Here is a 15,337-nt window from a genome sequence, read left to right as displayed (position 1 = left end):
GAAAGAGTGGTCAAGATGTGGTTAGATGATCAGGCATTAGTGACAGTGCACAGTGTGACTATCAGTGCCAAAGCTGAGACTTTTAAAATAAGGATGTCACACCAAGTCATTGCTTATGAATTATACTGAAGAGTCCAGTGAGTGGCTGAGAGTTGTTAAGTGTGCAAAGATGTTGGCAGTTTTAGTAAACTTAACAGTGAAGCTCCACAACTTGGGGAATTTATAACTGGAGACTTAGTTACTTACTCAAAATGAGCTCACAGGTTATGTTTCTGTTTATTCATCTAGTCAGCAAATATTTATTTGTTACTGCCTGCCAGGCACTGGGACAGGCCCAGAGGTGGTCCTCATGCTGACAGAGCTCACGTTCTGATGGCACCCCAGTAAGCCTGAGAGAAGGTTGAAGGCATCATTCTCTTCATGGCTCTTTCAGATCTGTGAAACCTGGGCAGTTGGTGGTCAGGCTATGTTTTGGTAGACATAGAGGGCTCACAAGCCAGCGTCTTAATAAACATGAGTTGGGTACCCATTTTGTTCGTGTTGCCAGAGGCCAGGAATGGAAGGTAATTTTCAGAGCAAGCAACTTACCCCTTTTTTCCCTACTCTTATCAGATCATAAATCTGGTAAGGGGGCAGATCAGATCTCTCCTTCCAATCCTCTTTCATCACTGCTTGCTTTGAGAGAGAACATAAGAACAACCTTGCAAAAGTAAACCTGTCTAAGCCAATGCTGCTCATTATCTGACTTTTGTTTTGTTTGTTTTTTAATGACTGACAGGATCTTCCTGCCTACTTTTGATCCATTAGCACTCACTATGAACTAAAGGCCTGTACAGAATTCAATGACGGAATCCAGATAATTCCATGGTTTCCATGATAATACAGAAACTCTGCACATCAGAGCACTCCTGGTGTTTGCATTCAGAAGTGAATTTTATAAATAATAAAAAGAGGTGTGGCCCAGAGAAATCACTAGTGGAAAATCTCTATTTTATTGTTTCCCCTCTGACTTCATCAGCCTAAAGACACACGTTTGAGGTCTAATCAGCCCAAGAGTTTTGCCCTTTAATTTACTCCTGCAAATATAGCACCACATGACCTTCAGAGGGGGAATCCCCATGTCAGAGCGAACGTCAGTGAACTGTCCTTTTTTAAAAAGGAAATGTATTTTTGAACCCCTTTTTAGGGCCATTTCTAGAGAAATTTTTGTTGTAATGGAGTTTAGTTTTGAAACATTTGGAACTTCTGTTTTCTGATGATGTAAATAGCTGAACACTTTTTTTAGATGTTGATTTGGCTTTTAAATACACACATATACATATGTATTCATACACATAAATACACTTGTATGTTTTAACAGTTAAAGCTTAGGTCTATTTCATTAAAGACTGGATATTCTACATTCTGAATTCTTTAGAGGAATCTATAATATAAAAACTTGATAATAATAAAACAGGACAAGGTATGAGTTCACTGCCTGATTCCATATGATTTAGCTGAACATTTAGTGGTCATTAATCATAAATTTTGAATTAAGACTCCCAAGTGAGATACCTCTATCCAAAGTATTTAGCATGTAACTCCCATAAGAGAGAAAGATGAACAAGTCTCAGACTTAATGAAAGGAGCGTTGACTAGTGAGTATTTAAGCAGCCTGGGATTCATCACAAACTTTCTGGAAATGTAATAATGAGTAATGTGTAAAAGACATTTCCTCTAAGTATACAGTGTGTAGAGTGGGTTATTTTGAAATTCACTGTTTTAGGGCTTATCTTGCTGTATTATATAAAGTAGACTGGCAAATATTTTAACATGTTCTAGTTTTGTTCTTAGTAAAAATAAATTGCTTCCACATTTTACAGGTACACTTTCACCATTGTTCTCAGTTCTGCTTTGGATAGCAGTTGCAGTCTGCACATCTATGCTGTTTTTCTTCTCCAAGCCTGTGGGTATTCGGCCATTTCTTGTGTCAGTAATGCTCAGATCAATATATACAATAGGTCTTGGGCCTACGTTAATACTTCTTGGTGCAGCTAATGTAAGTACTTTACTTAGCTTTCTACTGTTCTTGATTAATTAAAAGTGTACTAAATATAAAAATGTAACTCTATGCTTTAACTCTGTATATACAGTAAATTCTAATTCATTGTGAGTCCGAGTTAACAGAGTTTAACTTGTACCTTTTTTATTGACTTTCGAGAGAAAGGAGAAATGGCAAACGAGGGGCTTCCCTGGTGGCGCAGTGGTTGGGGGTCCGCCTGCCGATGCAGGGGACGTGGGTTCACGCCCCGGTCTGGGAGGATCCCGCATGCTGCGGAGCGGCTGGGCCCGTGGGCCATGGCCGCTGGGCCTGCGCGTCCGGAGCCTGTGCTCCACGGCGGAAGGGGCCGCAACACTGAGGGGCCTGTGTACCGCACAAAAAAAAAAAAAAAAAAAAAAATGGCAAGTGAAAATTTGATATATTTAAGATGGTAGCATTTGGGGCATGACCCAGTTCTGCAGTCAAATTAATCCAATTCAGTTTTAATGCCTTTGGCATCCTATATGGACAGCTATTGACAAAGTTAACTACGAGCCACTGTTAACATCCTAAAGTAACTTCTAAATCATCCGAGAAAGATTAAATTATATTCAGCAGAATTTAAGAAGTGAGTAATACCTTTTATAAAATGACCAAAAGAAAAGGGTTGCTGTAAGAGAAAATATGAAGTTGGACTCTTTTTATGAGAACAAAACCTATTAACTTGTGAAAGGCATAGATGAGATTTTTTTTCCACTAAATTTTTTTTTTAATTTTGAAATATTAGAACAAGGGAGTACATTTCACAACTTGAGCTAAGTAAGTTTAGAATAAGTAAGCCAGACTACTATTGCAAATAGCAGTAATTTTGCCCAAGAGATAAAATTTTAAAGGGACTAGACAACTTTTTGTATGGCACAGCTAAAAAGGGATATTAGGAAATGGTAAATCACCAGGTTGATGAAAGAACATGTTGCAGGTAAATAAATCTTGCTAATATGTCTGCTCAATAGCACTTTCTATATTTTTTACTGGGTTTCTAACATAATATCCTATATTCTGGTGTCTGTATATCTGTACTGGTATCTCCCCTACTACATTACACAGTTCATAAGACTAATGATTGATCATTCAATGTCTGGAACATCATTGGTATTCAACAAATATTTCTTAAGTAAAGTAACTAATGAATGAGTGAAAGATTATCTTTGTATTCTTATACATTTACAGTGCCTTGCACATAAGAAAACAGGTGGCAAATATATATTGAAAATGAATAAATGAAATAATCAAACAAACTTTTGAGAACTATAAAGCCAAGCTAGTATGGCCAAATCTATGTTTCTGACCCCTATTATAATATTATATATAATATTATGCATTATAATATTATAATTCTTCAAAAACTGGACATGATATATATGACAGATATATACATGTGATGGATACATATATATATGTATATATATGTATATATATACATATATATATGTGACAGATATATTTATATGTTTATATATATTAAATGATTACATTCAGGTCACCAAATAACCAATTATTCCTCAATCATTGTGAATAAAGGGAAGTGTACTATACATACAAAGGGCTCTATCAGTAAAGAATTCTGTAAAGTACCAAATATGTTATTCTGTAAGTTTCTTGAGGGCAGGGGTTGTCACATTCATAGATATAATCCTGTCTACCTCACTCACTCCCTACCCCATTTTTCTCCACCTTAATGCCTAGCACTTAAACATTCAAAAATTGTTTACATGAACTGAACTAGTACTTTCAGTGCTTTGGAAATCAGCTAATTTTGCAAAATTTCCAACCGAGTGAATTAAGGAATCTTCATGGATTTATCTGATTTTTTCTAAGCCTATTACTGCATCCAGCTTATTAGTTTTTCTTTAAAAAATGCATTGACGATTGAACCCAATTATTTGAAGAAGCAAATAATATTTCTAAACTGATAACTGATCCTCAGTAAGACATTAATCCAAGTGAGAAAATCCAAATTTGATAAATGAAATAATAGCTAGACAGAATTAGACCAAAATAACAGCATTTATTGGGTCTCTGTTACCTAACAGACAATGATAATAATAGAGGATTTGTGGTTCTTGCCATCCAGAAGCTTTAAGGATATATAAAGAGGTACGGAATAACATTTTAAAGGCTATTGGGAAAACCAAAAACATTGGGAGAATTTTTCTTTTGCCCCTCATGGGACAGGATAAAAAGATAACTTCTGCCTGGTTTGGTGAGAATAGTTCCACTATAAGTAATGACTATTCATCACCAGAGGGCAGACAGCAGAAGCAAGAAGAGCTACAATCCTGCAGCCTGTGGAATGAAAACTACATTCACAGAAAGATAGACAAAATGAAAAGGCAGAGGAATATATACCAGATGAAAGAAAAAGATAAAACACCAGAAAACCAATTACATGAAGTGGAGATAGGAAACCTTCCCGAAAAAGAATTCAGAATAATGATAGTGAAGACGATCCAGGACATAAGAAAACAAATGAAGGCAAAGATTGAGAAGATGCAAGAAATGTTTAACAAAGTCCTAGAAGAATTAAAGAACAAACACCTAGAAGAATTAAAGAACAAACAAACAGAGATGAACAATACAATAACTGAAATGAAAAATGCACTAGAAGGGAATCAATAGCAGAATAACTGAGGCAGAAGAATGGATAAGTGACCTGGAAGACAGAATGGTGGAAATCACTGCCATGGAACAGAGTAAAGAAAAAAGAATGAAAAGAAATGAAGACAGCCTAAGAGACCTCTGGGACAACATTAAACGCACCAACATTCGCATTATAGGAGTTCCAGAAGGAGAAGAGAAAGAGAACGAACCTGAGAAAATATTTGAAGAGATCATAGTTGAAAACTTCCGTAATATCAGAAACAAAATAGCCACCCAAGTCCAGGAAGCACAGAGAGTCCCAGGCAGCATAAACCCAAGGAGAACCATGCCTGGACACATAGTAATCAAATTGACAAAAATTAAAGACAAAGACAAATTATTAAAAGCAAAAAGGGAAAAATGACAAATAATATACAAGGGAACTCCCATAAGGTTAACAGCTAATTTCTCAGCAGAAACTCTGCAGGCCAGAACAGAGTGGAATGATATATTTAAAGTGATGAAAGGGAAGAACCTACAACCAAGATTACTCTACCCAGCTAGGATCACATTCAGATTCGATGGAGAAATCAAAAGCTTTACAGACAAGCAAAAGCTAAGAGAATTCAGTACCACCAAACCAGCTCTACAACAAATGCTAAAGGAGCTGCTCTAAGTGGGAAACACAAGAGAAGAAAAGGACCTACGAAAACAAACCCAAAACAATTAAGAAAATGGTCATAGGAACATACATATTGATAATTACCTTAAACGTGAATTGATTAAATGCTCCAACCAAAAGACACAGGCTCGCTGAATGGATACAAAAACAAGACCCATGTACATGCTGTCTACAAGAGACCCACTTCAGAACTAGGGACACATACAGACTGAAACTGAGGGGATGGAAAAAGGTTTTCCATGCAAATGGAAATCAAAAGAAAGCTGGAGTAGCAATACTCATATCAGATAAAATAGACTTTAAAATAAAGAATGTTACAAGAGACAAGGAAGGACACTACATAATGATCAAGGGATCAATCCAAGAAGAAGATATAACAATTATAAATATATACATACCCAATAGAGGAGCACCTCAATACATAAGGCAAATGCTAACAGCTATAAAAGAGGAAATCAACAGTAACACAGTAATAGTGAGGGACTTTTAACACCTCACTTACACTAATGGACAGATCATCCAGACAGAATATTGATAAGGAAACACAAGCTTTAAATGACACAATAGACCATATAGATTTAATTGATATTTATAGGACATTCCATCTGAAAACAGCAGATTACACTTTCTTCTCAGATGCAAACAGAAGTCCAGGGCCAGATGGCTTCACAGGGGAATTCTATCAAACATTTAGAGAACAGTTAACACGCATCCTTCTCAAACTCTTCCAAAAAATTGCAGAGGAAGGAACACTCCCAAACATATTCTGTGAGGCCACCATCACCCTGATACCAAAACCAGACAAAGATACTACAAAAAAAGAAAATTACAGACCAATGTCACTGATGGATATAGATGCAAAAATCCTCAACAAAATACTAGCAAACAGAATCCAACAACACATTAAAAGGATCATACACCATGATCAAGTGGGATTAATCCCAGGGATGCAAAGATTCTTCAGTATATGGAAATCAATCAATGTGATACACCATATTAACAAATTGAAGAATGAAAACCATATGATCATCTCAATAGATGCAGAAAAAACTTTTGACAAAATTCAACACCCACTTATGATAAAAATTCTCCAGAAAGTGGGATAGAGGGAACCTCCTACCTCAACATAATAAAGGCCATATGTGACAATCCCACAGCAAACATCATTCTCAATGGTGAAAAACTGAAAGCATTTCCACTAAGACCAGGAAAAAGACAAGGATGTCCACTCTTGCCACTCTTATTCAACATAGTTTTGGAAGTCCTAGCCAAAGCAATCAGAGAAGAAAAAAAATAAAAGGAATCCAAATTGGAAAAGAAGTAAAACTGTCACTGTTTGCAGATGACATGATACTATACATAAATAATCCTAAAGATGCCATCGGAAAACTACTAGAGCTAATGAATGAATTTGGTAAAGTTGCAGGATACAAAATTAATGCACAGAAATCTCTTGCATTCCTGTACTCTAAGAACGAAAGATCAGAAAGAGAAATTAAGGAAACAGTCCCATTCACCACTGCAACAAAAAGAATAAAATATCTAGGAATAAACCTACCTAAGAGGTAAAAGACCTATACTCAGAAAAACATAAGACACTGATGAAAGATATCAAAGATGACACAAACAGTTGGAGAGATATACCATTTTGTGGATTGGAGGAATCAATATTGTGAAAATGACTATACTACCCAAAGCAATCTACAGATTCAATGCAATCCCTGTCAAATTTCCAATGGCATTTTTTACAGAACTAGAACAAAAAATCTTAAAATTTGTATGGGGACACAAAAGGCCCCGAACAGCCAAAACAATCTTGAGGGGAAAAAAACAGAGCTGGAGGAATCAGACTCCCTGACTTCAGACTATACTATAAAGCTACAGTCATCAAGACAATATGGTACTGGCACAAAAACAGAAATATAGATCAATGGAACAAGATAGATAGCCCAGAGATAAACCCATGCACCTATGATCAACTAATCTATGAGAAAGGAGGCAAGGATATACAATGGAGAAAAGACAGTCTCTTCAATAAGTGGTGCTGGGAAAATTGGACAGCTACATGTAAAAGAATGAAATTAGAACACTCCCTAACACCATACACAAAAATAAACTCAAAATGGATTAAGGAGGGACTTCCCTGGTGGCACAGTGGTTGAGAGTCCACCTGCCGATGCGGGGGACATGGATTTGTGCCCCGGTCTGGGGGGATCCCACATGCCGCGGAGCGGCTGGGCCCGTGAGCCATGGCCGCTGAGCCTGCGCGTCCGGAGCCTGTGCTCCGCAACGGGAGAGGCCACAGCAGCGAGAGGCCTGCGTACCACAAAAAAAAAAAAAAATGGATTAAGGACCTAAGTGTATTAGAACACTCCCTAACACCATACACAAAAATAAACTCAAAATGGATTAAAGACCTAAATGTAAGACCGGACACTATAAAACTCTTAGAGGAAACCATAGGAAGAACACTCTGACATAAATCACAGCAAGATCTTTTTTGACCCACCTCCTAGAGTAATGGAAATAAAAACAAAAATAAACAAATGGGGCCTAATGAAACTTAAAAGCTTTTACACAGCAAAGGAAACCATAAACAAGACGAAAAGACAACCCTCAGAATGGGAGAATATATTTGCAAACAAAGCAATGGACAAAGGATTAATCTCCAAAAAATATAAACAGCTCATGCAACTCAGTATTAAAAAAACAAACAACCCAATCCAAAAATGGCCAAAGACCTAGATAGGCATTTCTCCAAAGAAGGCATACAGATGGCCAAGAGGCACATGAAAAGCTGCTCAACATCACTAATTATTAGAGAAATGCAAATCAAAAGTACAATGAGGTATCACTTCACACCAGTTAGAATGGGCATCATAAGAAAATCTACAAACAACAAATGCTGGAGAGGGTGTGGAGATAAGGGAACCCTCTTGTGCTGTTGGGGGGAATGAAACTGATACAGCCACTATGGAGAACAGTATGGAGGTTCCTTAAAAAACTAAAAATAGAACTACCATACGACCCAGCAATCCCACTACTGGGCATATACCCTGAGAAGACCATAATTCAAAAAGACACATGCACCCCAGTATTCATTGCAGCACTGTTTACAATAGCCAGGTCATGGAAGCAACCTAAATGCCCATTGACAGATGAATGGATAAAGAAAATATGGTACATATATACAATGGAATATTTCTCAGCCATAAAAATGAATGAAACTGGGTCTTTTTTAGAGACATGGATGGACCTAGAGACTGTCATACAGAGTGAAGTTAAGTCAGAAGGAGAAAAACAAATATTGTATATTAATGCATATATGTGGAATCTAGAAAAATGTTACAGATCAACTGGTTTGCTAGGCAAAAATAGGGACATAGATGTAGAGAACAAATGTATGGACACCAAGAGGGCAAAGCGGGGTGGGGGGTGGTGGTGGGATGAATTGGGAGATTGGGATTTACATGTATACACCAATATGTATAAAATGGATTACTAATAAGAACCTGCTGTATAAAATAAATAAATAAATAAAATTAAATAAATAAAAATAACTTCACAAGAGCAGCAAGTGTTATGCTTTAATTTCTTCCTGAGAAGAAATCTACATGGAGATATAATTTTCTTATTAACTATGTGAATCTGTGGGTAGTCTAATAGCCTTCACAGCATAAAACACTCATTTGCACAGCTCCCAAGTGATACATTATGATCTGTCTGTCCAGGGCATTTTGACCAAAGAAAATATTAGCTTTGATTTGGGACAAATTGAATGGAATAATTGTAATTTTGATATGATAGATATTGATAGAAGAGTTTTTACCTATAGTTTTGATACTGTACAGATTAATAAAAACATTTTAGCAAATATCATTTACCTTAACATTTAACATAACAGGCTCATTACAGAACTGTCTGTGGTTTACCATTTCCTAGGAGGTAGAAAAAAAAAGAAAACATAAATCAATCATGTTTGTCCCTTAGATTTTAACGTATTTATTAACTTAATTTACACTTAAAACTGCATTGTGTAACAGGTGGAACTATAATTGCTAAAGTTATAGGTATCAGAAACAGGAAAAAATTGTCTACCTGAGAGTTAAGCCTTAATGAGCATCAGAATTCCAGACCTTAGGTAAATAGCAAGCCTCTGATTTTTGTTCTTCTCGTCAGTGAAATGAAGATATTAAAGCCTAGTCTGTCCTCATCGGGTTGTTGAGAAAATCAGTTCAGAAGATTAGTGTGAAGACTTAGAAAAGAACAATAGCATAATAATGATAGCAATAAAGGCTGCCGTTTACCGGTGCCTAATACATGAAGTAGGATTTAATTGTAAAACATAGCTGTCATGATCGTAAAAGTGTTTGTATTTTGGTTCACAGGGACTTGTTTGTTTCTGACTCAGTGTCTTTCACAGTGTTAAGCAAATACAGAAAGTCCTTTTCTTGGTAAAGGAATCAAGTGGGAGGAAAAACCTCAATCTATATTCTGAGCACTTAGTATTCAGTTTCTGTGTATTATGATGCTTCATCTTTGCTAGTTTCTAAAATATTTGTATTTAGCTTGCAGCTTGCTTTTCTGTCTTGTCACAGGGGTTACCTCAATATTTGAGTTGTTTTTAAAAATTCAAATGTTCTTCTCTGTTATAAAAGCATATCTTATAACCCAGTACAGTTTTCTTCCCACCTCTACATTACATTTTTAGTTATTGCTAATGAAAATTAACATTATTTTGGCAAATATAAACACATTTTGTCAGTTTGGGATCACTTAATATATTTTCATACCATTAAACTTATTTGTAAATCTCATTTTAATAATGATAGTATTAACCAGTTATATGGATGTTATATAATTTATTTACCATTTCATTAATTCTTATTGTTTAGATTTTTAGATTTTTATAATAAATAATACAATAAACACCTGTGAAATATATTGAGTCAAAACATTCATATTCTCGTCCTTTCTTTCTCACACACACACACACTCCACTGTTTTTCATATAATACAGTCACTGATGCTCCCACTTCTGATATTCAGTTGCAGAAACAGAAAACTGCCCCAGTGCTGGGAGAATACTAGCATGTTTTGAATTTAGTAAGAGACACTACAGTTTACACCACCCTTGTTTACTGTACTGTTTTGCTGGCAATTTAAAAGATTTCTTGGGTGATTTTGACTACATGACAATTTTGCCTCACGCTTTGACTGTAGAACCTTATCCTGCCCAAGATGTAACATCACTGAAATGGAGATTTTTGAATCAAATAATCTGATTTTTTAGTAAGAAGGCTGATGGTTGATGAATATATAGTAATATAGTTAAACTGCAGTTTAAGACAATAGATTCAATTTTACTTTTTAATAAATAGTAGACAATCTTTTTTTGCTGTAATTATTGTTGGAAAATAAATAGGAACAATGTAAGATGGGGATAGGATTATTGACCAGGGACATAGAACTAAATAAGACAAAAAGGATTATATAAAGGCAGCTATAAATTTCTGTGATCACATAAAATAGCAAACTTTAAGGGACACCACATAAAATTCTAGAGCTGTGAGGCACCTTAAGGCTTATTCCCTTCTAGTCATTTCATTTTAGAAATGAGTGTATACATCCTATAGACACCAGGAGGATTTACCTAAGTAATTAGTGGCAGAGCCAAGACTGGAACCCTGATGGCCCAACTTCTAAGCCAGGGTCTTTCCACTATACTGCACTGTTTAAAAAAAAGTCCTGCAAATATATCAATGAAATATAAAGTATCTATCAAAATATTACTATACTGTATAATTAATTTACCTAGTTAAAATTAATGAATTTGTTTTAGTATACATTGATTAACAAACGAACCTTCATTTTTCTGTTTTGGAAGACCATCATTTGGATGATGTGTCACTTTTAAAAGGCTGTACAGAAAGCTTACATTGCTGCCATTTCCCTCCCCCACCTGCCACTTTCTCCCCCAACCTTCACACGATTTATCCCATTCTCAATGAAACATATATCAAGGGCAGCTTTGAAGAACAGATGGAGAAAGAAAAAAATATAAGGGACGGTTGTGATCATTTATATCGGTATTTGTGTGCTGACTCGAGGGTCCTTCCATCACCAGTTCAGAAGATGGCCTTTTAACCACCTTGCTCAGTTCCCACACCCCCCGTTTATTGTTGCCCACATGAACGCTTGCCACAGAAGCAATGATTGCGTACGTAATGGTATTGACAAACAAAGGACTGGTTAGACAACGTCAAGTAAGTCATGGCATGAAATGGGAGAATGTTTTTGTAACTTCTTCATTTCCATAAATATTCCCAGCTTTCATGGAAAATGCTCAATAAAACTAATTTGCAAATTTCAAGGTCATGCATCAGGAAAAACCAGCGTTCAAGTTCTTTCCTACCCAAATCATTTATACTTACACTTATTTCTTCATGGTATGAATACTTCAAAATTAAAAGACAGCAGTTTCCTTGTTTCTGATCTGTGCAGAAATAGGTAGCTGCCACTACCAGCATTGGCTCCATCAAGAGAAAAGGAGCATATTCATCAATATGAAGCTTTAGGTCAAGGTTCAAAAAAATTAACCTGAAACAAATAAGGCGAATCTTTCTTTTTCATGCAAGAATGGCAGAGGCCCTTTTAGGCAGAAGTGTGTCCTTGCTTTTGCATTATTTGAGAACTGAACTATATTGCTCTTGAGAACCTGAATTCAATGTATCCCTTTTCCTGTAAGTATATAGGACTTACAGTTTTCCTGCATAATTTTTTTATGACTCAAATACACAGCATTTAAGCAATTTGTCTTCAACATATAATTCATCCTTCTGAAAAGTCATAATTTTTAATTTTATTTTTTATAGAACTTCTTACTTCTATTTCATATTGATGATATGGGTGAATGAATTAAACTTGCTCTTGGATAGTAAACATAAAGACATCCATTAATATTGTAGCTGTATTTAATAGTACTGTAAAGGTATGATGATGTAACACTAAATAGTGAAGTAAGACTTTCTGTTTAACATTATTCAAGTCAACAAGATGATGAAATTGATAATATCTATTACTGAGAGGATATTTAATTAACATGCGGCAAACTTAGGAAAGATTTGAAGTTTTTAATTGCTATGTTGTTGACTTGGTTTGGTTATCTTCACAATGTGCAATGGTAAACCATTTCTCATTTTATCTGTATTGATTTGGATTTCAGAAAGTGGAAGGAAAAGGTTTTTCCAGCCTCTCAAATTTTACTTCTGCCCAAAGTGTTGTGCTCCTTCTTATGTTATTTAAAATCATTCCATAAGGCAGTTTCTTTCATATACATGGAAAAAAAATCTATGATGTTGCAAAGAGTAAGCTGTCTTCCCAAAGTTAGGTTTGGACATATAAAAACAAATATGAGGGCTTCCCTGGTGGCGCAGTGGTTGAGAGTCCGCCTGCCGATGCAGAGGACACGGGTTCGTGCCCCGGTCTGGGAGGATCCCACGTGCCGCGGAGCGGCTGGGCCCGTGAGCCATGGCCGCTGAGCCTGCGCATCCGGAGCCTGTGCTCAGCAATGGGAGAGGCCACGACAGTGAGAGGCCCGCATAACGCTAAAAACAAAACAAACAAAAAAAACCAAATATGATACCGTTGCCAAAGAACCTCAGTATAAATTTCTGTATTCTGTATTTAAATTTCTGTACTTAAACTTAAATTTCTGTATTTAAATGTATTTTTAATTTGAATACATCAGCGGTCCCAAACTTTTTGGCACCAGGGACCGGTTTTGCGGAAGACACTTTTTCCACTGACCGGGGTTGGGGGAAATGGTTCAGGCGGTAATGGGAGTGATGGGGAGCGATGGGGAGCGGCAGATGAAGCTTCCCTCGCTGATCTGCCGCTCACCTCCTGCTGTGCCACCCGGTTCCTAACAGTCCGCAGACTGGTACCGGTCCACAGCCTGAGGGTTGGGGACCCCTGCTCTGCATGGTACCAAGCATAATAAACACTCCAAAACGTTTACTGAATAATTACCATACATAGAACTTAGAAGATACATGCAAGTATTATATTTATTTTAATCTAGGTAGAGAAGTATATTTATATTTTTTATGAATGTAGAGTAAATTAAATACAAAAATAATTTTTAATGGCCTACTTGTTTAAAATAATATTCAGTAGAGAAAGTCCAGGATAAAAAAATCGAGGACAAATCTCTGGATGTTTTCTGAAAATATATTTTTCTATTTCATCTATAGTATAATAATAAAAACATTGCATTATTACTTTTAATATGGAAAATGTAATGAGTAATATTTCAAGAGTCATTGTACTAAGGGCTTCATATTCATTATGAATTATTTAATTCCTTGAAGAGTTCTGTGAGGTGGGAATTCCTTTATTCCAATTTTTGAGAAGAAACAACCAAGGCCTCCAGTTGCATGGCCTAGGTCAGATAATAGTAGTGGGAAAACTAGGATTTAACTTCATGTCTGTCTTGATTGCAGAACTGGGGCTCTTAATCACTCTTCCTCTCTTTTCCTGGAACTGCAAAGAATACAGGGTTTGTCTGTATGGTGTTTACATGCAGATTTGTAAGCAGTGCTGAAAAATTACAAAATGAGAAATCATAAAAGAAAACCACAGACTTTGTGAATAATAGGTTTTGTCAATGACATGCTGTTTTTGTGAGTTTCAGAACAAATAAGACAGTAAAGTCGAATCTTTTCCTCCCTTTAGCTTTGTAATAAAATAGTATTTCTGGTGAGTTTTGTCGGAAATCGTGGCACGTTCACCCGAGGGTACCGAGCGGTCATCCTGGATATGGCCTTTCTCTACCATGTAGCGTATGTCCTGGTTTGCATGCTGGGCCTCTTTGTTCACGAATTCTTCTATAGCTTCCTGGTGAGTACATCTCTATGTGGATAGTCACTGCTGAAAAAAATGCATAATGCTGCTGCTTCTTATGCTTCTTCCTTTGATTTTTTTTTTTAAGCAGAGTCTGGCATTTAGGACAAATTATGTTATTTTTAGACTTGCCTAGGAAAATCATGCATTATTATTATTTTTAGTCTTTTTCTCTGAGAAACGACATAGGTGGTGCAATTCTTTATTTTCTCTCTGAGACCCACCTCTTGACCCAGGCTTTGTATATCAGGCTGCTTTGGGTTTCAGCCAAATCATATTTCCCTTAGAGATTCTTCAACAAGAAAAGGGATATACTTTCTTGGTACTGAATTCATTGCATTTATTTATAACAGCAAATATTTTGTGTATCTTTAGAATGGCATATAAATAAAATGAGGGGGAAAGCCAACTTAGCAAAAAGATGATGAGTTGTTTTAAGGGCAGTCTTATAGTTTTAGATTTAATATGTTGTTGTTAAGCTTATTTACATATATCTATTCATTAAGTGGATTTTCAGCTTTCTTCTAAAGCTGTATTTTGGTTTTGGTTTTGGTTTTTTGCTGGTTATCAGTTTTCCTTCCTACATATATGTTCTATAGCCATCAACCAGGAGAGGAGTCAATACAAGTATATGGTAATGTTTTGAAACTTAGAGCATTACCAGGTTAGCATCATGATGCCAGAGGAACAATTTATTTATATCTTCAGCTCACAGTTGGTATGCAGAGGAGAACACTACCCAATAAAATAATCCCTGAAAACAAGCTGAAGATCTAAAAATATTATGCTAACCTGGTTTGCTTGGGGCATGAGGGGCAAATTCATTGCCTCCTGCTTCCCTGTGACCTAGCTCACCCATGTAGGAAGATTAAGTAGGAAGCTAATTTTCTGTTTACCCTAAAACACTTGAAAGAGCCACAGTGAAGAGCGATTTGTCCCTTATCAACATAGGGATACAAAATTATCTTCCAGGCAGCTAAGTTAGATTAGTATTCAGCCAGTTAAGTTAGATTAGTATTCAGCCATCAAAAGTAGGCTTTTTTTTCTGATCCAAGGATCCTAATGAATTCCTTCTTTACTCTAATTCACCA

General features: G+C 36.2%; 1 protein-coding gene across 1 annotated transcript in view; it reads left to right on the top strand.

Annotated features, from left to right (window-relative positions):
• Positions 1-15,337, top strand: part of ITPR2 (inositol 1,4,5-trisphosphate receptor type 2) — a 547,001-nt gene that overhangs the window by 448,560 nt on the left and 83,104 nt on the right. The window contains exons 49-50 of the mRNA XM_007446283.1: positions 1,863-2,038; positions 14,079-14,243. Of these exons, the coding sequence (XP_007446345.1) occupies positions 1,863-2,038; positions 14,079-14,243 (341 nt within the window). The remainder of the gene's footprint in view (positions 1-1,862; positions 2,039-14,078; positions 14,244-15,337) is intronic.

This window comes from Lipotes vexillifer, unplaced genomic scaffold, assembly GCF_000442215.2.
Source record: "Lipotes vexillifer unplaced genomic scaffold, Lipotes_vexillifer_v1.1 scaffold477, whole genome shotgun sequence".
NCBI classification, from domain to species: Eukaryota; Metazoa; Chordata; class Mammalia; order Artiodactyla; family Lipotidae; genus Lipotes; species Lipotes vexillifer.
Note: the sequence above shows the minus strand (reverse complement) of the source record. Positions and strands in the feature narration are given on the sequence as shown.